The sequence below is a fragment of the Podarcis filfolensis genome (assembly GCF_964270895.1).
Source record: "Podarcis filfolensis genome assembly, chromosome: 3".
Taxonomy (NCBI): domain Eukaryota; kingdom Metazoa; phylum Chordata; class Lepidosauria; order Squamata; family Lacertidae; genus Podarcis; species Podarcis filfolensis.
Window position 1 is genome coordinate 94,338,299 of NC_139606.1, and position 25,206 is coordinate 94,363,504.

General features: G+C 41.5%; 2 protein-coding genes across 9 annotated transcripts in view; one reads left to right on the forward strand and one right to left on the reverse strand.

Moving 5' to 3' along the window:
• Positions 1-14,680, reverse strand: part of SPATA17 (spermatogenesis associated 17) — a gene marked incomplete at both ends in the record, with an annotated part of 76,004 nt that extends 61,324 nt beyond the window's left edge. For both annotated transcript variants that reach the window (XM_083605350.1, XM_083605349.1), the window contains 5 exons: positions 3,456-3,559; positions 8,666-8,716; positions 10,715-10,796; positions 12,608-12,697; positions 14,292-14,680. In XM_083605350.1, the coding sequence (XP_083461476.1) occupies positions 3,456-3,559; positions 8,666-8,716; positions 10,715-10,796; positions 12,608-12,697; positions 14,292-14,680 (716 nt within the window). The remainder of the gene's footprint in view (positions 1-3,455; positions 3,560-8,665; positions 8,717-10,714; positions 10,797-12,607; positions 12,698-14,291) is intronic.
• Positions 14,681-14,714: 34 nt separating this feature from the next.
• GPATCH2 (G-patch domain containing 2) overlaps positions 14,715-25,206 on the forward strand; it is a 103,041-nt gene continuing 92,549 nt past the window's right edge. The window contains exons 1-4 of one of the 7 annotated variants that reach the window (XM_083605284.1): positions 14,715-14,855; positions 15,723-15,846; positions 18,942-18,996; positions 22,024-22,740. In XM_083605284.1, the coding sequence (XP_083461410.1) occupies positions 18,968-18,996; positions 22,024-22,740 (746 nt within the window). In that variant the 5' untranslated portion in view covers positions 14,715-14,855; positions 15,723-15,846; positions 18,942-18,967. Of the gene's footprint in view, positions 14,856-15,722; positions 15,847-16,294; positions 16,408-18,941; positions 18,997-21,534; positions 21,558-22,023; positions 22,741-25,206 lie in introns of those variants that run through there. The other 6 variants (XM_083605286.1, XM_083605287.1, XM_083605285.1 and 3 more) reach the window with 6 other exon arrangements.

A 25,206-nucleotide genomic window follows, 5' to 3' on the forward strand; every position in this document is an offset into this window, starting at 1 on the left:
TCCTGTTAAGAGGTAGGACACCATCTTCTCCCCAAAGGAAATCTCCAAACAGTGCTCAAAAGTAGTCACAGAGAGTTTGCACAATTAACTAATGTTCATGTTAAGAAATACTAATTATGGTATCAGATCTTGATCAGATACAGAGAATTCCCATGTGTATTTTGGACTTGATAACTGTCAAGGAAAAGCTAGATTCTGCTAGCAGCAGACCTTGGTGTCTCAACTTTCAGTGGTGCCGTTTGACACCAAAATCTGGTGGGTGTCCCCTCAACCTCTCGCCTTCCGTTGGATGTCATAGTTGTGGTGCCTCAGAAGCTCCGTGTCCAGTGCAGCTGCACCAGTTGTGTTCCCCTAGATCCGCCTTTGATCCTACTCAGCAAATTGTTTCCCTATTATACATGGGAATTCACCCATCCTATGAATCACACACACACAGTTTCAAATTACTTGCTTTCAGCAGAACATTTTTCTGTTCCAACTCCTCTTGCTCCATTAAAACTGCCTAGTCCTAAGAGCCGACAGGTTTCCTTTGGGTAGTCTAGTGAACTACTCATACTGTTTGTGCTCAGTTTCCAGAGTCCTCCTGAGGAACAGAATAGGGTGTGGAGACTTTTTGGCTCCACGGGACAGATCCTTATTAGGATGTGCATCAAGGGGCCAAATCTGGCAGATGGGCAGGACCCCCACCTGTCAATCACATGATATCATTATGTCATATGAAGGGGGAAACAGGCTTTTGCAATAACTTTCTTGTGAGTCACCCTGAATATACTTACTAATAAAGATAGGATATAAATGGTCAAAATAAAATAAAGACATCTACAAGGGCATTGGGCAATATTTGTTTACAATGCTGCGATATGCTGGTCAGACCTACTGAAACACTCGGTTTTGTTCCCAAGCTGGAGAAACCAACTGTCCTTACTGGAGGCATTATTAAACATTTGGTGGAATACTAAATCTGAGTAGTTAAGTTCCCGTTTGGATTTGAAATGAACATTTAACCCAGGCTCTTGGGTTTAAAAATGGGCTATTTTTATACCGATTATAGCTCTACAACATCTCCTAAATTTGAGACGGGACAGTGATTTGTCTCTGTCCAAACCTGTCCAAACTACTTCCTTTACGATCAGAAAACTGAAGAACAATGCATTTATTACACAGGCAAACACAGGTTCCCAACACCATCTCTGCCAGATTCCTATAAAGGCTGGGGCTGCGTTTGTAGCACAGAAACAGCTGGTGGGATTAAGATGCTTGGCTCCCCCTTTTCCATTGATTCTCCCCTGAAGATGTACCCTCCAGCTCTTTATCCCCCAATTGTGCTTATTCGAATCTCAGAGCTTGGCTGAGAAATGTAGGGTTAAAATGGCCAGGGTGGATTTGGAAGGAAGAATGGCTTAGGTGCCCTATCCTGCCTAACTCTTTCTTGCTTTAGTGTTACAAGGCAAACATGGGGATCCCACATTTGTCTCATAGCTTGCGGTTCAAGCCAAAGGGTCACCAGTTAAACCTATTTCAAATGAAGCTTAAAACCATAAGCAATAGCAAAGGGCTTGTGGATAACAGTTCTAATGAATTCAATCTATTCCTGAAATTAGCTCATTTTCTAAGTTGATTGCATCCCACCTTTAATGCTGCAAAACATTAAGTAACAGATAAAGTCAATGTATATCTGAAACTAAAATTAGAAGAGAAACTCGGTGTATTGTAAGTTTCACCATTAACAGCATTATGATTTTTATTAACGCTGCCAATCTGTATCCCTGAGGCTAGTTTTTAATTTCATGATATCATTTTCTTGTTCATAACCTAGGGCAGTTTTTGCATATGGGGCTATAGGTTATAAGTGGACACATCTAGAAAATGCATACTCAGTCTTTAAATTAATCAAACCAATTTATCTTTGTAAGAGGCAGGCTGTGAAAACGTAATCTTACATATGTGTTATATAAACATAATGACAAAAGGGACTATCCAGACACATACGGTGGTATTCAGCTAAGCTTTACTCCATGTAGATTCACTAAAATTAATAAGCACAACTAGGGTAGATTTATTAATTTCAATGGGTTGCCTCTGAGTAAAGCTTAGATGAATACCAGTCATAGAAGATTTCTGTTTCCAAGTACTCCTTGATGGGGTGTTATTGTTTTGTTTTTATGTTATGTATTTTGTTTTATACTGTAAACCACCCTGTAGTCTTCATATGAAGGGTAATATACAAATTAATTTTTTTAAAAATTCTGCTGCATTTTTTCTACAGTATTTGTGTTTACAAGAATAACTAAAACATGCACAAATGCCTTTTTTCTGTAAATTTATAAGATCTAAGGATTGATGCATCTTGATTGAAGCTGTAACACGAAGTAATTATTTTTCCCACAGAGAGGATAGTTCCAGTAGACTAAGAAGATTATGATTTCCCTTTCTGAGTTGCTAAAAATGAAACAATCTGCCAAACAGGGCTGAAACGATGGGAGAAGACCCATGATGGCAAAAATCACATCAAGTGAAATTGTCGTTTGTGAGCAATTCTCAGACCAGGGAATCTGCGGCCTTGCGGATGTTTTTGATACCACCTCCCATCAGCCCCATTTAAAATGCCCAATGGTCAGGGATGATGGAGGCTGTTGTTGTTGGCATCAGTCTGTCTCGATAGACAGTGGAGTGTGCCTCTGGGAGTGAAGTCAAGCCACTGAGTTAGCAGGACTGAAGTGTCCTCCCTGGGGCACAAGCCTGGGAGAAGTTGTATTCCAGTACCATCTGGAGAATCCCAGGTTCCCCACACCTATTTTAAAGACACTCACTTGGTGTCTTGACCTACAGACCTTAAGGAACCAGTGAGGCCCAAGGGACAGAATGTTCACTACACGACTGAGTGATGGAGTTGAGTCCAACTCAGGGCTGGATTACTCTATAAACACTCTCAGTGCACATGGTGGACAGTAGTGGCAATATTCTCTTCTTAACCATCTCCAGCTCCTTGACCCCTGAGAGCCATATCTGGTAAAGGCACTGGAAAACTATCATGGCCTAGCAGCATGTGCCTTGTCTCAGCACCCATCCACCAGAATTAGGGCCCACATACATGTTGCAATTGGGGTCTTAAGCCTCTAGCACTACTTCATTATTCTACAGACTTGTTAATATAGAAAGTCCAGAGTATTTTTCTCCTGAGCAGATGGAAAGAGATAAATTCTGTGTTGTATGCATTTCAGCTTTGGGTTCACTCCAGTGGATTCAGTAGAATCATAGCTGCATACATACTTGTATAAACGAGATCATAATTTGCACCACATGCTTAGGTAAGAGAAAGAAGAAGACTACTTTATATATTGGATAATGGAGGCAATTCTTTCCATGAAGAAATAATTTAATTAGCACCATAAACTATTTAGAAATATATAAAAAAAGAAATTTAAAGTTTCACTACTCAGTATTTTTATCTTTACCTGACCAGCTCATTATTCAAAGCAATAGCTTCCAGGTACTTCTTCAGCGCATAATAATTATGGATATATTTTCGCACGTAATAGCCTCGCCATCTTTTCTGAATCTAGTGGAGAAAAAGCACATATATTTGCTTCAATACTTTTTTTGCAAGAGAGATCACATTGTCAATTTATATTAAAAATCTAGTTTTATGAGAGATGATAACGCTTTAACACCAAGCATGCATGTATACATAATTACAGGTAGGAGGAAAAAGTAATATATTGAAATAGAACTTATTGATCAAAGAATGCTAAAGTGAACATGAGCTTACAATTGTTGTGTAAGATATTTTGCATATTCCAACGAATTTTGAGGGCCTTTGGAATGAAATCCATTCACCTGCTTTTCAAAGCAGTACCAAAAGAAATGTATTATATTCAAATCAAAGCAGTTAGCCACATTTAAGTTAATTACAGAGTATCATGTAAATTAACATCTAGCTTCTCTACATTTCAAATTTCACTAAAGCTATTACCTTAAGAATTGGTCTGTATTTTATCACATAGAAGGCTATCTGTCTCTGTCTGTTTAGAACTTTAAAGGCTCTTTCCCTACAACTAAGGAATGCTAGGTGGAGATGCTTGGCCACAAAACACATGATTCTGAATGCCGAGGGAAGTGATTGCTGAGCCATATTCACAAGGAAGGAGGTGCTGCTGTATTATCTCCCAGAGGGTTAAACTTTCCTGCCTGGTGGGATGGGGCAATGCAGGAAAGATAAGCTGTGGCTATTTCAAAAGACAGCTCTGAAGGATCAAACAAAAGATCCATTTCGTCCAGCATACTGTTTCCACAATGGCCAGCCAAGGAGAAGCCCACGAGCAAAACATGAGGGCAACAGACATCTTCCACTCAGTTGCCCAGCATCAGGTATTCAGAGGCACACTGACTCCAATACGGGAGGTAGTACACAGCCATCATGACTCCTAGCCACTGATGGCGTATCATTCATAAATTTGTCTAGACTCTTTTATCGCCTGAGGTCTTGCGAAGAGTTCCAGAGCCTGTGTACAGCCTTCCCAGAGCCCAGCAAGCAAGACAGAGGGCTTAAAAACACTTTCCAGGGTGGGAAAACGCTTTGCGGAAAGAGCTTTTAAGCCCTCCACCCTTCTCTTCAGCTCTGGGTTGGCCATGTGAGGGCTCTGGAGGCTCCCATGAGATCTCAGACAGCCCTGCAAAATCTTGCAATAGCCTCCAAAGCCTGGTAAGAAACTGTCTCTCACCCGCTTTCTATTTATTTATTTATTTATTGGCAATCCACCTGAAGTAAAATCAGTGTATTGTGACTGGCACTCTTAAACATAAACTATACAGAGGGGTGAAAAACTTTGCAGAGCACAGCAGTGGGTTTGATGTATCAAAGTGAACTCTGAAGCATTCTAGGAGGTTGTAAAAGTATTCCAGAAGGCTGACTCCAAACTGGGTGGTAGGCCAAGAAAGAAGCGGCTGACATTCGTAGTGGTGTCAGATAAGACTTAAAACACACATACAGTGATGGTTCTGAATTGCCTTTAGCTATGCAGAAAACATTTTGAATTATGGTGCTGGAGAAGACTCTTGAGAGTCCCATGGACTGCAAGAAGATCAAACCTCTCCATTCTTAAGGAAATCAGCCCTGAGTGCTCACTGGAAGGACAGATCCTGAAGCTGAGACTCCAATACTTGGCCACCTCATGAGAAGAGAAGACTCCCTGGAAAAGACCCTGATGTTGGGGAAAGATGGAGGGCACAAGGAGAAGGGGACGACAGAGGACGAGATGGTTGGACAGTGTTGTCGAAGCTACCAGCATGAGTTTGACTAAACTGCGGGAGGCAGTGGAAGACAGGAGTGCCTGGCATGCTCTGGTCCACGGGGTCACAAAGCGTCTGACACGACTAAACAACTAAACAACATGCAGAAAACAAGCAGACAGCTCTTTATTACACAGCAGTAAAAAAATGAAATATTATTATAAAATCAGGTGATTTTATGCTTTATGTGCCAATCATACTCTGGCTGGACTCCTGCTGTGCTTCAGTGGTCCTCCCTTTCAGGTCTAAGTCTTCAAGAGGACATAGAGCAGGCCTGAACAAATAGTGATCCACAAAGATGGATGTGTCATCAGAAGTGCTTGACAAACCCTCTGTGCTGGCAGCCCAGGCAGCAAACTCGGGAGGTTAACTGAACTTATTATGGAATGCTATACAGCACAAGACTCGCAAGCCACTTTTAGCTTTATGGGTCAACTGTTGTTGAAATCTTAAGCGGACAGCATGCATCTTTTGAGACACCTGTGTATGCAACACCCTAAACATTTTTAATCCTTACATCTCATTGGATGTTTTCCAGTACTAGTACTATCCCAAATGGCACACACATTGTCATTAATAGCTTTTCCAGTACAGCCATAGTTTTATATACTCTGCATTCCCTATCATCTATTGTCTGAGCTGAAGAGTCCTAGCCATTTTAGTATCTCCATATGCCAGAACTTTTTTCTGGTGTTTCCCAACATAGTGCAGGACACACAACTACCTACCTGACTTTGCTGAATTGGTTAAAAAATGTAATACTTCCACCACTGTATCTTACAATTCCAAGGTGAATATTTACACACTCCTACAAAAGGCGAGTGTGTATGCCCTTCAAAGTAATTAGCAAGTTTCAATGGTGATTGGTACCAAACAATTATTGTCATTGATCAGTACCAAACAGATAATTTTAAACAAAGTCATTGTGTGCTCAGCAGATTACAGCTTGTTAACGGGCAAGTTCTAAATGACCTCTTAAGCTAGTCAAATCAATGATGCATATTCCTCATTAAGTAACATCAAAATGTAAGTGGTCTTATAAATAATGTTTATTTTAAGCACTAAAACAAATGGCAAAACCTTGATATATCAAAAGCCATCTGCTCACACAAAGATTGTTCCTTTAAAAAACATGGATTACTTTTGTTGTTGAAAATTCACAGCAACCCTTAAATCTTCCAAATGAAAAGGATGAATATATAACAACCCACTATACTAAAAGTAAATCTGATTCATGGAAAATTATGCATTATAATAATTGCTTTCTTTGTGCTTTTTCTTGTTCTAAAGGTGAAAGTTTGACAGTAGTGGGTTAGATATAATTAAGGGACAGCTTTAAAGAATGCACAGTGACACAAAAGCCATTACACCAACCAGGTGTTTTGCCTTTCTGCCCGAATCTAATTTTAAAACTGTTTTTCAAAACGGAAGATATGCTGCACTGGTACAATGAAGCCGTATCAGGCTGCCCAAGGCTTTTATTTTATATTTTTTTACTTAACACACACACAGCATTTTTTTCTCTCCCTTTTCACCTGAAGGCATTAGCCTATGGGCAAGATTCAGCAATTTAGCAGCATGGGACTGCATAAGGAAAAGGAAAACACTGATAGGCTGGATACAGCGTACAACTTTTTATTTCCTGTCTTTACACCAGCAGATTAATTTTCAGGTATTACGCTCCAGTTTTATGCCAATATTTATGCCAATGATTTTACAGGGTTTGTGGTGATATAAACGCAAGCATCACGACAATTATGGTGGCCCTCCTCTGCTGAACACAAGCACAATCTCACTTAAATTAAAGAAACACTGCTAAATGCATTAAAATTGGGAGGATTAAGGGTTGGATCAAGATACGCTGCTATGAAAACGGAAGAGTGCCTCCCATTTGTAGAAGTGAGTCAAATGCAGAAGAGGCTTCCATTCAGCAAACCAGATGTTGCCACATCAGGAAGGAGGGATGGCAATTTCCACAGATCTCCTGTCCCTTCTGCAACCTCCAGTGCCATCTCCCATTCTGCTCCAGAAGGGTCTCTCAACTCAATGAAACATATTTCGACCACGGGGATATGGGGATTTGGCAAAAATTGCCTAGCCTCTTCTCCTGGTGACAGCATCCAGTTTGCGGAGTTCTACTCCATGCAACTTTAGATCCAATCCTATGGATTTCAGAGTCTGGAATGTTGAGACCTAGGTATCCCACACCCCTTAGCTTGACACTAGGCTTCCTACAGAGTCTCTATACCGTCCCGATTACCCAAAATGTCATCTCAGGTAATCCAGATACGTGGTTTCTAAGAGATGAGCAGAAGAAGTCATACTCTGATCCTTAGTACTCTGCACAAGTAAGCTGAGGCTGGCAGAAGGTGTGTGTGTGAAATACAGGAAGAATGTCTGCAAAAGAGGGACTGGGTGCATGTGTGTACTTCCGTGTGGTCAGGGCCAGTGTGGTTATGGTGTCATACAAGAGAGACATGGGTTCAAATCCAGTCATGACTCTGAACCAGTCATTCTCACTTAATCTAACCTACCTCATAGGACTGTTGTGAAGATAAAGGGGGAATGAAAAGAATCATGTAGACCGCCCTAAGAGGAAAGGTGGAGAAAATGCACTCAATCATAGACTTCAACACAACAATGCAGGGCTGCACATGCACTTCCTCAGAAATAGCACTGGTCGGTATTTGGGGGGGGGGGCTGCACCAGTTATCTGTCCCCACCTCTTGAACAATGATCAGTGTGATATCGAATGATATTATTCAATTTTTAAAAAAACAACCACAGATTTTTTAAATCTTGTAAGGGCAATGCACATACACCCAAGCTGCGGGAAGACACTTTGCACAACTGAAAATTATACATGCATCAACCATTACCATGGATGAAAACTGCCTGTGTACATGTTTGATCCTAGCAGAACTAGGGCAGAAATTAAACAGGTTTCACTTCTGGTCTGAGTCACATGATACAGCAAGGTAAGCTGAAAGTAAGGAGGTCTGGGTCTGAGTAGTCTGAATGGGAGGTTACCAGTGAACTCTGTGTAGGCTGCTTTGAGTCCATGATAGAAGAAAATTGGTGGGTGGGTGGGTGTACACATATATAAATGAATAATATTTTAATAGCTATGACAAAGCGCCTCAACATTTAGAATAGAGAAGAATTCACACATCAATATCTTAAATCAAACAGAAATTTTCAAAAATGCAACTTAGATTACTTAGTGTAACTTTAAATTTGTAACTATGTACCATTTCCTCACTTTACCATCAGCATATCAATCAAGTGTATATTATTCTGGGTTGCTCATTTTATTAAAAGCAAATTCAGAGCACAATTGACTTTTCATTTGTTTAACAAGTGAAGAAATATTTACCCTGACAGCCATTTCATTGTAGAAATTCATCTTCATAATAAAATATGCTGTCTGTGAATCAAGGAGGGGTGGGGGGAGAGATGGCATACATTTCAGTTACACAAAGACAGTACTCCTATTTTTACATATAAAAGATAAGAATCTTTATACATAATACATAATAAGAGTTCTAGGCTTAGAGAGAATAAAATCAAACTTTGTATTGAAGAGATAGGCTTCCTAATACATAATGCAGGCTTAACCAGAAAAATCTATGGTAGTCAAACTAGCAGCTAATGGAGATATATGATCATAAAATGCTCTCCGCTGAGTTTGATAATCAATGGTGCTCTACTGAGAGTAGAATAACAAAGCAGAAATATTCACAAGTGCTGGTGACACGTAGTATTGTATGATTTATTCACTGGGGTTCTTTTAACCAAAACTCACAGAAACATAAAAGGAATTCATATTTCAAGACGTCTGGTTTAATGAAAAATTCAAAGAAATGCTGTCTTCAGTCGAAATCGTTCAAGGATATGGATGCAGTGATGGAGCAAAATTGTGCCTTCCAACCATCTGTACTAAATGTTATGTACTTAGTTGCCTCCTGAGTAATTCTTGGGAATTTTGTTTCATTTAATATTCATTCCAACATCATAAAATCATAAATACAATGATAACATGTTACAGTGAATCCCCTGATATAGAAAACATTTCCTGGTTCCCTTCCAATAAAGGCGAATCCCACTCTGAGTGAAAGAATCCCCTGTTATAGCAAACACTCACTTGGCAGGATAGGTTATTTTAATGGATACATCACTTTACACTAAGCTTTCACATCTGTTCCGCCCTCTAATTACAAATGCAAAATGAACATAATTCACAACTGCATCATAAAAAGTAAAATAAGTACTTTCAAGGCAGAAGATGTCCTTTATTCAGCATAAGTTGCAGACTTGGAGGGGAGGGGGACTACAAATCAGAGGGGAAAGTGATATGTGGTTTCCTTTTCTCTCACTACTCCCCTCACCCTCCCTGGCAAAGAAGAATTCACCGTAAAAGGGTTTCACTGTAATTAGTGTTATTTGAATTGCCTAGTCTGATCCAAAGCAAATTGTCTGTGGAGAGCAGCAGGACTGGATTATTTATCAACAGTCTGGGCAATTAAGAAACAGTTGGCTGCAATATGTTATTTACAAATGAACACAATGATGCTACTTCATTTTAAAATTCACTTTCTTCATTACATTAGGCCAGGCATAATTCCTTTCATTTAATTAAAGGAGGTCTTAAAATGCTGGCTTTAATATTATATTACTTCCTTTCTAATATAGCAAAAAATTATCACAGGGAAGGGATAGCTTTTTAAAAACCAAAAAAACTGAAAATCTGTTGTTTTAAAGCCTTGGAACAGCTTATTAGGCTGTGGGTAGGATTCACTCTCCTTTTGAGAACTCCTGAGTAGGACTACTCTCAATGAGGCTTGTGTTAAGTACCAAATTTAAAAGGCACTGAATGCAAGCTCTGCTTGCAGAGGAACAACTGGAAAGGTGTGTGCGCACCAAGGCTCCCAGTTGTCCCTTCCTAACTGTGGCTTTATCTGCCCCACACTTGATGTCTCAGATGTGGGGCAGGTGGCCAGTTGTGGGGAAATGTCCTTGCAAGTCAAATTAGGCCCCTTGGCAGGCCTAATCTGGCTTGCAAATCAGAGGTTCCCCATGCCAACTTTAGTAGGAATGCAGCCCCATCTGGTAGAGATAAGGCCAATGAAGCCAAGGATATTCCCTCTCATTCTTCCCTTGAATTCAGATCTTTAATACTCTGTTCTTTTTTTCTAAGAGCAACAGAACCTGTGAGTCTACAACCAGCCTAGAAAAGTTAACAAGACCTGCCGGTAATTTATTCCCCCCTCTTTAATCCTGAAACATTTATACCCGATCAACAGCATGTGAATTTAAAAGCTAGCAAGTACTTGGCGCCAAACTGAAGAGATTTCACCTACTTTGTATTTGCGTACAGTCTTATGGAAAGCTTACAATAATTTTTAATTACAAATTTAGTTTTTACCTCCACCATTTCTCTGAATTTTTGTCTTCCTTGATAACCCCGCCACCATTTCTGAATAAAAACCATCATTTTGTTCAGATACCTGAAACAAAATACCTTGGTAAGATTTTTTTCCCCCTGGAAATAGTGAAAAGTTGAACCATTTTTTAAAAATCCAGTGCATGCAGCAGTCTAGCTTGACAATTAAAATTTGGAGACTTTTTATATCAATATGCATCCTAAATTTGAGGTGGCAGCTTAAATCTTGATGCTTTCATCCAAATTTTTGGAATACATGGTATCAATTTGGGATTAAAAGCACTAAGGTATTGCCTGAATCATGGACCCTTTTCAATGTAACTTTTTATGGAGCCACAAAAGGAATAGGGAAGAGGATGTGAAGCGTTAACAGTTTTAAGTCAGTGTCAGCTTCTGACAAGGATAAGCTGGCAAAAATATAATCATCTCTGGCTGCTTTCCACTTTAGGCTTGTCTGAACTTTGAGCCTTAGAAGAATAGTACCAAATTTCACTAGGCTGGTTTGGACATAACATTGTTGGCTTAATAAACCATAGTTTATCCAAGTGGGAGCAAGCGATGGGCCCACACTCTTCCTCTTCCTTCCTCTCCATCCTTCTTCCACTTGTACACCAGCTTCTGCACCAGATCCGTTACATCCAAAACAAAGAACTGCTTGGTCTGTTTTCAGATCTTGGTTAACAGCCACATTAAGCCACAGTTTCCTGTTCCAGACATAATGGTAATCTTTGGTTTGACTGAAGCTGGCATGCAGGAAGAGAAGGGGGGGGGAATGGATGACAGTGGGAAAGCACCGCCCCAGTGGTTGTTCTTGACTTAATAATTTACTGTCTATAAAGTCAGGAACATTAAGTCTGTATTAGACCATTTCATGTGCTCCTCTGCAAGGTGGAAACATTCAAATAATGAAAAAAATGGCACAGTTCTCTACACATATTCCTCAATCCACAAGCCTGCTGCACAGGGTATAAAAAGGCTTGCAAACCCACATGCTTCTCTACACAAAGCCCCAACTATTAGTGATTGCCAGGTTGTAACCTGGAAAACTTCTTGGCTTTTAAGTCTGCAGCTACATTTGGAGATGGTGGTTTCTACCATCTCTTACGAGCTGTTTCTAACATCTTCACCCAGCCTGCTATAATGAGAAGTATGTCCTCACAACAAACAGGGAGGAGCAGATTAGAGGAAACAAGCAGGCAGGAGAAACTGCAGCTGCCAGATTCAGCAACAGATTTTTAAGTAAAGGGGACATTTCCAGGATGCAGTCTGGTACTACCACGAGCTCCACACTGCATCCCACAGATACAACAGATATGATCACAGAATTGTAGAGTTGGATGGGATTACAAGGGTCAACTAGTCCAGCTCCTGCAATGCAGGAATCTTTTGCCCAATGTGAGGCTTGAACTCATGACTCTGAGATTAAGGGTCTCTACCAACTGAACTATATGTGCAGTCTTTTGTTAATTTAGATACTTTGCAAACGTCTAGAGAAGCCAAGTTTAAAAAACTTATCTCTTGAGAGACATCTTGTCAAGTGAATGCCACATGACTGACATTCACAAATAAATGACTAAAGGGATTTAAATTATTTCCTCCAGCTTATTTAGCCTAGCAATTTTAAATAAATTAAACAAGAAAATAAGAAGAAAATTTCAAAATAGCCGAAAGCTATTAATTTTTCTCATTTGAAAAATAAGGGGGTTCCATGTGCAAAGCAAGTTCTTAACTTCAGCAAGACTTGGCAAAGTGGTGAATAACATACAGATTTAGGGTGTAACCTAAAGTCATTTTGCCAATAAATAAACACTTATGTTATCAGTTGGGGTGACTTCCAAGTATGCATGTCTACAATTTGGATGCAGATCAAATTACCGGATATACGCTCGGACTTTGCATCCTCGAAACCAACTCTGAATTTTTACAGCAGCATAATATTCTGTTTTTCTATATTCATCTACGCATCTGAAAACACAAGAAATGGTTTTTCACAATTTGCATTTTGGTCAGCCATACAATTAAGTGACATATAAATAAACAAATGATTCAAGAACAGAATAAACAAACAATATATTATCTGAGTAAGATCACATTCTTTTATTAAACCTAGTAAAACAATTTTGTCTTATAACTGATAGGAAGTAAATAAAGAGTGGTGTCCAACATCCTTGCAGTCTTTCCTGATGGAGAAATGATTGCTGCCTCACAGAAAACAATGTTAGTGTAGCTGTAATTATGGTGTATTATGTTAACTCAAAAACAAAAAAAGCAGAAAAGACAGGAATTGGGGTAGGGTTATTCCCTGAAATCATAGATATTTTTAAAATTACTCTAATGCCAATCATTATTGAATCCATATTGGACAAGATGGGGTGGGTGGGACTGTGTGTGTGTATGTTATGTTAGCCCTGCAAAGTAGCATGGTGTTGCTGTAACTTTTTTTGCTGGGAAAGGAAAGAGTTTGAATAGCATATGACAACCTAGGAAAGTTATCAACCTGGTGGATTGCTTTGGGTTTTGTTTTGTTTTTGAGGGAAATGCAGTGGGGTGGTAGACTCTGAAGTTGACTGTTGTAGCAGTGCAATTAATTAAGAGAGAAAGAAGAGAGTGTGGGAACAAACAGAGTGTTTCAGTGGTGAGTTGAAAGATGTCTGGATGCCACATCTACAACTCATAATCAACCCAAGGGTAGTCCTGGGTTACAAGTTTCTGAGATGCCAGGTCTACCTGGGGCTTGTCTATTTATTTTATTTCTTTGAGAGATACCCATGCCTCTTGATATCCTGGGTAGGGGGAACATTTTATTTATTTGTTTTTTAAACATTTATATCCCACTTTTCTCCCATCATTGAAATCAAGGCACAACATAGATGTGGTTCCAAGGAAGTCGCTCACTGGAGGCACTGACCAGCCCTAGACCTGCTTAGTTTTGCCAGGATGGCCACTTGTTACCTTCAAACCATAACTTGGCATCTTTCTAGGACCAGGAAGCCTCACAAGCAAAGGGAAGCACTGTAAGAGTATTCCACTAGCGCAGTGGCGTGAGCCCCCTTGATTGGACTTAACCATCCAGGGGTCCTTTACCTTCACCTTTTTTACCATGCTAGTTTGGATAGCCAGGTGCAATGTGGTTAGGTCTCCCACACCTTTAACAATAGGGAGAGATTTCAACAAGCCTGAGCTGCCCCTCCCAAAATCTTGGAAGCAGTTGCTAAAGGTGCAGCAGCAAACCAAACCCCTCACATTTCTTTTGCCCACCCCATGCCCCTGCTCCCCCTCCCAGAAATGAAGTGGGGGGGGGAAGGTCTCCCCTTTCGATTTTTTTTTGCGCAATCCACTTGTTCACCTGTGGATTTTATGCTACTGGGAGCAGAGGAAGAGAGGGAAAGGGCAGCTTCTGCTGCTGCTCCGAGGTCAAATCAAAAGAAGAAATTATCTCTTTCCCCCCTTCCCCCCCCCGCAGCAAACCTGGGAACTTTCCGGGGGGGGGGAGGGAGTGGCTGCTCCGTGGGCAGGCTGGGGAGTGCGGCGCGAGCGTGAGGGCGAGAGGAAGCTTTACCTGTTCCTAGAGTAATACTCCCCCTTGAAGAGCGGCAGCCTCTCTTGCAGCCTGGCCAGAGTGGCCATCTTCCCCCCTCCCAGCCAGCTCCCATTGATGGTGTACAAGGAGTCGGCATGGCAACCGGGACGTACCACCCGAGACAGAGCGGGGGGTGGGGAAAGGGACCAGAGGGAAGGCGCTTTAAACCTGACGGCGGGGAGGGCGTAGAGGAAGGCAGGACGAAGCGGGTCAAGCGGTGGTCGCGGCGAGGACGAAGACGCCCCGCTGCTACTGCTGCCGCCGCCGTTCCTGCTGCTGCAGCTGCTGCTTCGGCGACCCCTGCCAAGGGAGGAATGGTCGGGCCCGGTTTCCTCCCAGCGCCGCGGCTGCTTCCGGGATTCCATCATGGGGGACTGAGGAAGCGCAGCAGTCCCAGAGCTGGCCCGGTGGACGGCCACCTTCCCCCGAGTCTCTGCGAAGCGGCACCCGCCTCCCCAGGGAGCGGCCGACGGCGGGCGCCGGGTACATGTTCCGGGGGGCTGAGCCCAACCCGAGCAGACCTCCGGCCGCCAGGAAGAGCTGGTGAGGGGCAGGGCTGGGGTAGGAGGAAGGGGTGGAGGAAGGAGGTGGAGGGTGAGGCCTGGCTCGAGGGAGGGAGGCGAGCAGGTGGGGGGCAGGCGGCCCTGTCAGCTGAACGGGGGTGGCTGGCTGGGGGGTTGCTCCGCTCCGCTGCTGGGCTTTGAGCAGCATCTCCGCCTTCAGAAACAGGCAGGTGAAGAAGCTGCAGCATGGACGCCCCCGTAGTGACCTGCTGGCTGCAGGGGGGTCCGCTGAAGGTTAGCAACCCCTGGCTGTGAAACGTGTGCCAACGGGGTGCAGGTTTTGGATTGGAAAAGAAATGGAGCGGCTCCCAAACTTTCCTCCCCACGAACCACTTGAACGTTGCTGAGGGTCTGGGTGGACCACGTAATGCACACACACACACACGGTTTCCTACTTGCTGTAATAATTGGTAATGCGTTGTTCCGGGCGCTATATGATTTTTAATTGTGTTTTTATTGCTTCCTTTATGGCCTGTGTGTTGCATTTTGTTTCACGACACAGTAGAATTCAAACTGAAATAAATAAATAGGCATATGGCAATGACAAATGCAATTTGAAGAACTCTAAAGAGGCAATAAAATAAAATCAGTATGTTTAACACAATGGATGTGCCATCTCCAGTCTTCAACAGCAAAGCCACAGGGACACAACGTGGGCTATCCAGATGAAGCTCACAGATCGCTGGTGGAGTTGGGAAAGTGCTGCTCTAGCACACAGTCTCCATAAAGTGCAATGGTAGTGAGAATAAGGAGGCAAGCCATCTAGAGCAGACTGGGATATTGACACTTGGGCTATCAAGAAGATATTAATGGGGCTACAGAGTGACCTTTTCATTTTCCTATATAGCTGAGTTGGCCAGAATGTTGTCCACAACTGGGATGATGATTCCCAGGATGATACTTGTAAAGATGTAACTTCTGAGAACTGCACTGCGAACTGAGAATTACGTTTGTATTAATTCCCTGTGAAGGTACAAAAATAAAGTTTAAAAAGTAGTATGAAGTAATAATATATATACAATATATACAATCACTATAAAAATAAGAAAGAGCACAGAAATTCATGTCACATTTGTCAATAGCTGAGAATGCTTGTAAGCCACTGAAAGAAAGCTTGCTTTCATGTAGTCCATGGTAAATAGAACCAAGGAATGAGAGCTTATGGCCTAGTATTGTGGAGGCAGAAATATGCAGAAGGGTGGAGGGAGGGAAGCAGCAGGTACAGTATATGGAGCCAACAATGACAGTATGATGTTTACATGAAGAAGCACTTGGTTCTGGAGTGAAGCGGCTAATAAAAATTGGTCATTGCCATGTGCCAATTTAACCCTAGCCGCCTCCCGTCTAAACAGCTAATATGAAAATGAATGGACATTTGTACCTATTGGAAGAGGATAAAGCCACCTCCATCCTCTAGCAAGCTGTCTCTCACATCAGTGATATAGGAAATAATAGTGCTTCCTTTTCTCATGGCTATAAGGGTTGAGGGCACAGATGTTAAGGACAGGGACACATTTTAAACAGCTTAAATGGTGAGTAAAGTTTATAAATCATGCATGGCGTCGAGAAAATTAATACAGTTGTCTTCCTCTCTCATAACACTTAAACTTGTGGACATGCAATGAAGCTTCAGGACAGATAAAATAAAGGACCTCTTCATTCAGCATAGTTAACTACGGACTTACTCGCACAGGAGGAGGTATTCACTACCAATTTGAAGTTTTAAAATAGGAAGCAATAGAGGACAAAGCTATCAATGGCTACCAGCCACAATGGCAATGTTTTACCTCCACTGTCAGAGGTATCATGCCTCTGAATACCAGTTACTGGGATTCTGAATGCCTCTGAATACCAGTTACTGGGAGCATAGTACAGTTACACTTGAGGGGATGTCCAGCTTGCAGCATCCTTCAGCTATCTGGCTGGCCACTTAAAACAGGATGCTGGCCTAGATGGGTCATTGGCCTGATCCAGCAGTCTCCTCTTACGTGAAGATGCCTTTTGTACCATCTGCCACTCCAGCACTTCATATGGAGAAAATGTATATATTTTCTGAACAAGAAATCATATTTATTGGTTGATAATATACATTACTGTATATTGCTTTGCACCTAATAGTGCAGTTGTACAACCTAGAAGTAAAATCTAAATCCTTTGTTCATGCCACCCACAGGCATTTTCCAAAAAAGAAGAGAGAGCTTTCTGTTTGGCTCTCGATACACATACAAGCAACATCACTTGATGACTAAGAATGCCCATGCACACATTTTGAAAGTCAAGTCCATTTGACCAAAGTGAGATTGGCTTCTCATTGTTATGATCAAGTTGCGTAAACATTCACGGGATTGAACTTTCCATAAACAAAGGCTTGTGATACTGGGCAAAATAGTATTGAGATATGTAAAGTAAAGTAACTGTCTATTATGTTTTGAGTAGTAGAGTAATACATGTTTGTAACTTGAGAACTAAACATATTCTAGTGCAGGGGTTGGCAAGGTTTACCTTGCCTGGGCCGGTTCACTCCAGCGGAGATCCCTCTGTAGGCTGGATTGCGTGCATGCGTGAGCGCCCGCACCCTCAATTTCCAGCATTGGCGTCTGCTCAGACGTGATTTTCGGCATCTGCACAGACGCGATTTCCGGCATCAGCGCAGACGTGATTTTTCAATGTATAAGATGACCCCTAATTTTATTGACCCAAAATTACTGGTAAGAAAATGCACCATGCACTTTCTGTGTATAAGATGAACCCTTATTTTAAACTTCAAAAATTTAGGAAAAAATATAGTCTTATACAAACAAAAATACGGTATTTACTTTAAAAAAAATCTTTGGCTGTTATTTGCCCTGGATTGCCAGTCTTCAGTTCTATGCACAGTAACCCCACCAGATTCAAGAAGATTTAAGCGTACGTACTGTATTGGCCTGAATATAAGCTGCACTCGAATATAAGCCACACCTTTAAAATTGGAGGAGAAAAAAAGAAAAAATACCTGAATATAAGCCGCTCCATTCCTCGCTGCTCTTGGCTGTATATGGGGCGGGGGCACACTGCGTTGCCAGCGGCCTTTCCCCTTCCTGCTCTCTCCCTTCTCGGCCTGGGGGGAGAGGATGGGGACTACGCACGGGGCAGGCGCCCGCTTTGCTGTGCTCCTGTTTGCCCCGCGCTTCTGGCTGCATACTGTAAGGTCGCAAATATAAGCCACACTTAAACTTTTCACATTCGGAATTTGGGGGGGAAGTGAGGCTTTTATTCAGGCCAATACGGTAACTGGGTTTAAGATTACAACCTTAAACAGCGTTACAGTGTGATTGCTTCAAACTATATTGCTTCTAGTAGTGCGTAGAGAGGTCAGCATTTAGTAAACTTTATTGTTATAGCTGAATGTAAAGGTCACTGCAGGCAAACTACAATTTCTTTAGCTTAATGTCTTCTTTGAAACAAGAAGTAGATTTTATCACTAGCTGAGGGGCGTTGCTGTAATTGTCTTTGCTATGCGATGTAAAACACTGAATGTGAGATATTAAATGCTTGAGAGAAGTTCAGTAGGTACAACTCATACTGTCATAAGACTTAAATATTTGTTTTGCTAATATTACAAGTTGCAATTTTTGAATGCTGCTTGCATGGGTTTAATTTTCTGTTTAAATATATCATAATTTCTGAAATAAGGCGAATAGATACCTACTTAAGGTGGCTTAGTGGGAAAATACAGTAGAGATTAACTTGCTTTGTTCTACATTTTAGGAAAAGAGCAAGTAAAGGAACTGAAAACTTAGTCTCTGGTGAATGTTTACAAGTGTCTTCATAACTACTTTCAGTAACAGTTTCTTCAAATATCACCCTCCTTTGCAAATCTGCATCCTTATGATGTTTTTCTTTTGACTGCACAATGGTAGTGTGGTATAAGTTTCTCCTTCTTTAACAGAGGGTGAAGGCAATCTAAGTGGTTCCTGTACCTACAATAACATGTTTTCTAGGGGGGCACCTTAAAAGACTTTCTTCAGAGATAGACTGGAAAGAACAATATGGGATGGAATAATTTGCTTCTTGTCCTATCTTTAAGATCCATGTGCCTCACTTTAAAATAAAATGCTGCCATTACATTCAGATTCTTGGAGGTATATACAGTGGTACCTCGGGTTAAGTACTTAATTCATTCCGGAGGTCCGTTCTTAACCTGAAACTGTTCTTAACCTGAAGCACCACTTTAGCTAATGGGGCCTCCTGCTGCCGCCGCACCGCCGGAGCACGATTTCTGTTCTCATCCTGAAGCAAAGTTCTTAACCCGAGGTACTATTTCTGGGTTAGCGGAGTCTGTAACCTGAAGCGTATGTAACCCGAGGTACCACTGTATTAGAACTGATGAATAAGGCTGTATACTTCAATCCCGGTATTGCATTACCTGAAAATATTTTTCAATTTTCAATTCATACAGATTTTCCATCATAGATAACTTAATTCAGTATGCTGATATTTCTAAATTGTACCCAACCATACTGCTCTTCAGTTTTTCTTGGTTACACCACTCAGATACTGAGCAGTAATTCTGCGAAACATTAGACTATTGGCTTAGATGTTAGCCACTGTTTCTTGATGCCAAAAAAGCTTTTCCTCAATTGGGCAACTTGTGCAGCAGACAGTATCCTGAATCTCTTCCCACCTCACTTACTAAAGTTTCTATGGGGGTTGAAATGCTGGTAATTTGTCCAGTCCTCAAATTTTAGGTTGCTTTTGCAGGTTCATTGTGAATAAATATTGTGCTATTTCATGTTGCCTGATTTCTCCCTCTTTCAATTCTCCCCTTGTGTGAGTAGGACAAACAAACCAGGAAGCCACCATTGAGATTGGCTTCTTGTGCTTTCTGAACCTGGGATCCTGATTTGTTGCTCCCTATTATACCAGGTCCTGCCAACCTAGCAGTTTGAAAGCACGTCAAAGTGCAAGTAGATAAATAGGTACCGCTCCAGCGGGAAGGTAAACGGTGTTTCCATGCGCTGTTCTGGTTTCGCAAGAAGCGGCTTAGTCATGCTGGCCACATGACCCAGAAGCTGTACGCTGGCTCCCTCAGCCAATAAAGCGAGAGGAGCGCCGCAACCCCAGAGTCGGCCACAACTGGACCTAATGGTCAGGGCTCGCTTTACCTTTATTATACCAGGATTGCAGGTTCAGACAGGACAGGAAGCCAACCTTAATTGTGGCTTCCCTGTGATTTACTGTGAATAAACAATGTACTGATGCATATTGCTTGATTGTTTCTCCTGCTTGCACCAGGGGAGGATTAAAGCAGAAATAAATGGACCACATGTATCAACATACTGTTTATTGTGAATGTATGTATCAACATACATTCACAATAAACCAGCAAGGAAGCTGCAATTAAGCTTGACTTCCTCTGCTTTTTACTATGTTTTTATCATTCATGTTTTGTAATGTGTTTCTAATGTACATTGCCTTGAGATATTTTGATAAAGGGTGGTATATAATAATAATAATAATAATAATAATAATAATAATAATAATAATAATAATTTATTATTTATACCCCGCCCATCTGGCTGGGCCTCCCCAGCCACTCTGGGCGGCTTCCATAGAAACCAGAAACACAGTAAAATATCACACGTTAAAAACTTCCCTGAACAGGGCTGCCTTAAGATGTCTTCTGAATGTCAGGTAGTTGTTTATCGCTTTGACATCTGCTGGAAGGGCGTTCCACAGGGCGGGCGCCACTACCGAGAAGGCCCTCTGCCTGGTTCCCTGTAGCTTTGCTTCTCGCAATGAGGGAACCGCCAGAAGGCCCTCGGCGCTGGACCTCAGCGTCCGGGCAGAATGATGGGGGTGGAGACGCTCCTTCAGGTATACTGGACCGAGGCCGTTTAGGGCTTTAAAGGTCAGCACCAACACTTTGAATTGTGCTCGGAAACGTACTGGGAGCCAATGTAGGTCTTTCAAGACCGGTGTTATATGGTCTCGGCGGCCGCCCCCAGTCACCAGTCTAGCTGCCGCATTCTGGATTAGTTGTAGTTTCCGAGTCACCTTCAAAGGTAGCCCCACGTAGAGTGCATTGCAGTAGTCCAAGCGGGAGATAACCAGAGCATGCACCACTCTGGCGAGACAGTCCGCAGGCAGATAGGGTCTCAGCCTACGTACCAGATGGAGCTGGTAAACAGCTGCCCTGGACACAGATTTGACCTGTGCCTCCATGGACAGCTGTGAGTCCAAAATGACTCCCAGGCTGCGCACCTGGTCCTTCAGGGGCACAGTTACCCCATTCAGGACCAGGGAATCCTCCACACCTGCCCGCCTCCTGTCCCCCAAAAACAGTACTTCTGTCTTGTCAGGATTCAACCTCAATCCGTTAGCCGCCATCCATCATAATTTCTACATTATTATTATTATTAGCCTATCCTGCAACAAACTAGGATCCTGGCTTCCAACATCATGGGAAGTCAAACTTCATTGTGGGTAACCAGGTCGTTTCTTATTCACACCAGGGAAGGAGCCAAGAAGGTGTCATTGGGATGTGCACATGAGCTTTGTTTTCATAACAAACCACAATAATGCAGTCATTGAAAAAGTGGGAAAATTAGCATAGCTTTGATTTCCAAGTTCTTTAGGTCAAAATAGGTGCAGCTGTCTCCTTCCAGATGTGTCACTTCAGAATTTCACAGTCATTCTCATAGTGAGTCATGAAGTAGAAAGTTTTCCTCCTTAGATTCCAATTAGTCAGTAAGCAAATTTAATCAATATATTGGCAGTATAGGTGGCACTTATGTGTGCTTGTTTAAATGATTGTACCTGCATACCACAGTCAGTGAGCCCACGTTGAAAGAAAACTAGAATAAGGATATTCCCTTTATTTAGAACAGCACACACAGGACTTAAAAATCCTGTTTCATGGATCAACTGCATGGGAAATGGCAGCAATTACAGACAGAAATTAAATGTTTAACTGGCCCTAGGCACTAGGACGGGTGAAATGAAAGATGGCAGAACAATAAGATAATTTCTACATCTTGCTTTTGGATCCTGTTTCTCTATGTAAGTTTGATAAGTGGCACTTGAATGTGAAATGAAAGCTATGCCTTTTAGGTGGTAGTGGTTCTAGTAGAAGAGCTTTCTTCAATTAATTTGAATTGTTTTTTCAGGCAGTTCAGCAAGACTATGGAGGAACTAGTTCATGATCTGGTCTCGGCACTGGAGGAAAGTTCGGAGCAAGCAAGAGGAGGCTTCGCAGATACAGGAGACCATTCTCGCAGTGTCTCTTGTCTTCTAAAACGCCAGGCCCGAAAGCGAAGGGGGAGGAAAAGACGTTCATTTAACACCCATCACCCCTGGGAGACAGGCCACTGTTTAAGTGAAGGCTCTGATTCCAGCCTTGAGGAACCAAACAAGGATTATAGAGAAAACCATGCCAATAACAAGAAAGACCATAGCGACTCTGATGACCAGTTGTTACTTGCAAAACGCAGGCCGACGTCAAATTTAAATAACCTCAGGGGCAAAAGGCCTCTATGGCATGAACCTGATTTAGCAGTTGACAATCTAGGAAATAGGACTCTGCGGAGGAGGCGAAAGGTGAAACGAATGGCAGTGGATCTACCTTCAGAAGTAACAAACACGCTGACCTTACCGCAGCAGCAGGATAACATTAAGGATCAGGAAATGGACAATGACAACAGATCTTGCCAACATCAAGAACTAACCAAGAGCAAAGTTAAAAAAAGGAAACTAGCAGCAAGTCGGCAAGGACCAGACATTTTGGATGAAGGAGTGGTCATTGAGAATGATGAAATCAACCAGACAAGCAAGGATAAGATGGAATACGAGGAGCAAAAGGGCTCAGATGAGAACATGAGTGACAGGTTACTTTTAACATTTCATTCAATTGCAAGTTTTTTATTTTCAATTTGGCATTTGATACAAGTTTATCGCTTAGTATTTTTTCTGTGTTTCATGATGAAAACATAATGTAGCATACTACGAAAGTGTGTACAGTTTAAAATAGTTTCAAGGCTTCCTGCTACTGTACTATATTAGAGCTCTTATTGTCAGAATTCTAATTATGGAATAGTTTTACTGTCTTCCAAGTGTTTTTATTCATACCACCATATGCATAACTGTTGCATTTTATCTAAAAATATATGGGTGCTCTGAAGGTCAAGGGCAGTGCAATGCGGTGCACATTTACTCATAAGTAAATCAGAGTTCAGGGACAGTTGCTCTCAAACAAGTGTGTGCATAGGCTTGCTAGCCTTACTAACTTCAGTCATTATGATATTTTTTTTACTGTGTTTCATGAGTTGTGAACACTCATATTAAAAGTGAACACTCATATTTTCAGTACTTAGAATGAGCAAATAATAATTACAGGAAAATATGCAAATTTAGATAAGTAATGTACATTGTAAAAATTGTACATGGGTAAAAATTCAGTTTTTTCCTTTTGCAGAACACTTTTTTGCACAATATTGATTGTTAGTTTTAAACACAAAACCCTCTTTTTCTCTCTCAGATAGGACGTTTTGCAAAATCAGATAAACATTTAGAATCTAGGGAAGTATTTTAAAACTAATTTGATCCCTTGGTGCCACAAGGTCTTGGGAAACATGTTGAAATGTTCTTGCCTTCTAATTTCCGCTTACACAACATTGGATGGCAAGTTCTAGGTCGTGTGTTTTGTTTTTGTGGTGGTTTATTTTGCCCTTCTACTCTGCCCCCTTTGTAAGCACCAACTCCACTCTGCATTCATGGTTACACTTGGTTAAGACAAAATGAGTAATCTTAGTACCCAGCCATACAGGTTGCCACTCTGCTCCTAGGTGAAGATACTGTAGGGTGCTGTTTTCCCCTTTCTTCTAGGAGGCCATAAGTTGTCCAAGAAGCCTACATTTTCAGGAGCTTTTGTATTTGCTGAAATTTCAGTAAACTAATTGTTTGGTGATGAGGCAGGGAATGGGGTTTAGTACATTACTGGTACTCAATAAATATGAATTACAGTCTGGAGAACAGAGAGTCATGCAATGGTCAAATATTGTCAAGGAAGTAGGTTTATAATTTGTCTACACCTAATGGTAGCTGACCTCCCTTAGGGACAAGGTGCCGGGTGGCATGATAAAATCTAAATATTATAATTTACCATTTGTATTTTACATTTTTGTTTCATATTTCTTGTTAACCTGCCTATTGCCTCCAGTATCAGTATCAGTACCAGTTGTTGAAGAACACAAGCAGGAAAGTGCCTTTGCCCTTAAATCCTACTAGTGGGCTTCCCATAGGCCCACTATATGACCACTGTGAGAATGAATGAACAAGGACTAGATGGGTCTAGGTCTCAACCAGCAGGACTCTTTATATGTTCTCAGTATATTAATACTTGATATACATTATAGCCCCCTTCCCTTCAACTGCTAGTTTGCCCTGCTGAATGTTTATACAGAGAGTACAGACCTCCAATTCAATGTATTTAATGGAGAAAGTATTACCAAATTCTGCTAGATGTTACAGTGTTAACTGAATGTTTTTGAAGCAGGGCTTTCTCATTGAGTAGCTGGTTTTATTTATTTGTTAAGACATTTCTATACTCTTAGAGTGGTTTACATAAAAATAATATAAAACACAATAAGCAACAATGTTAAATTAATAAATAACATAAATAGCAGTATCATAAATATAACTTAGCCCATCAGCTTCTAAAAGCTTGACAAAAAAAGGTGCGTTTTTGCCTGGCATCTAAAAGACTAAAAAGTTGGGACAAGCCTCACTTCATTGGAGAGGTTATTCCACAGACACAGAGCCACCACCAAAAAGACTTTTCCTCAGCCCCCTCCCCCACTATTCACCCCCCACTATTCACCAGAAGAACCTCTTTGATCTTAATGCACATCCATGTTAATATGGCAGGTGTTCTGTCTTCTGTCTGGGTCCCAGACTATTCATGGTTCTAAATGTCAGCATAAGAACTTTGAATTGGGCCTCGAAGATGACTGTCAAACCAATGCAGCTGTTTTAGAATAGGAGTTATATGCAACCAGCATGCAGCCTCTATTAATTCCCTGGCTGCCACATTCTTCATTACTTCTGCATCATCTTTAAAGGCAGCCCCATGCAAAGCACATTACAGTAGCCTATCCTGGAAGTTACCAGAGCATGGATAACTATAGCTAGTCTAACCCTGTTTAGAAAAATGTCAGCATTCCTAGCCACTGAGTACACCTGGGTCTAAAATGACAGTGATGGTTATAAGAGCACCACCAACTCTTTAAAAACAAAACAAAAACCAGAAAAAACCCTACAAACCTGCTTTTTCAAGGAGAGGGCAGCCCCATCCA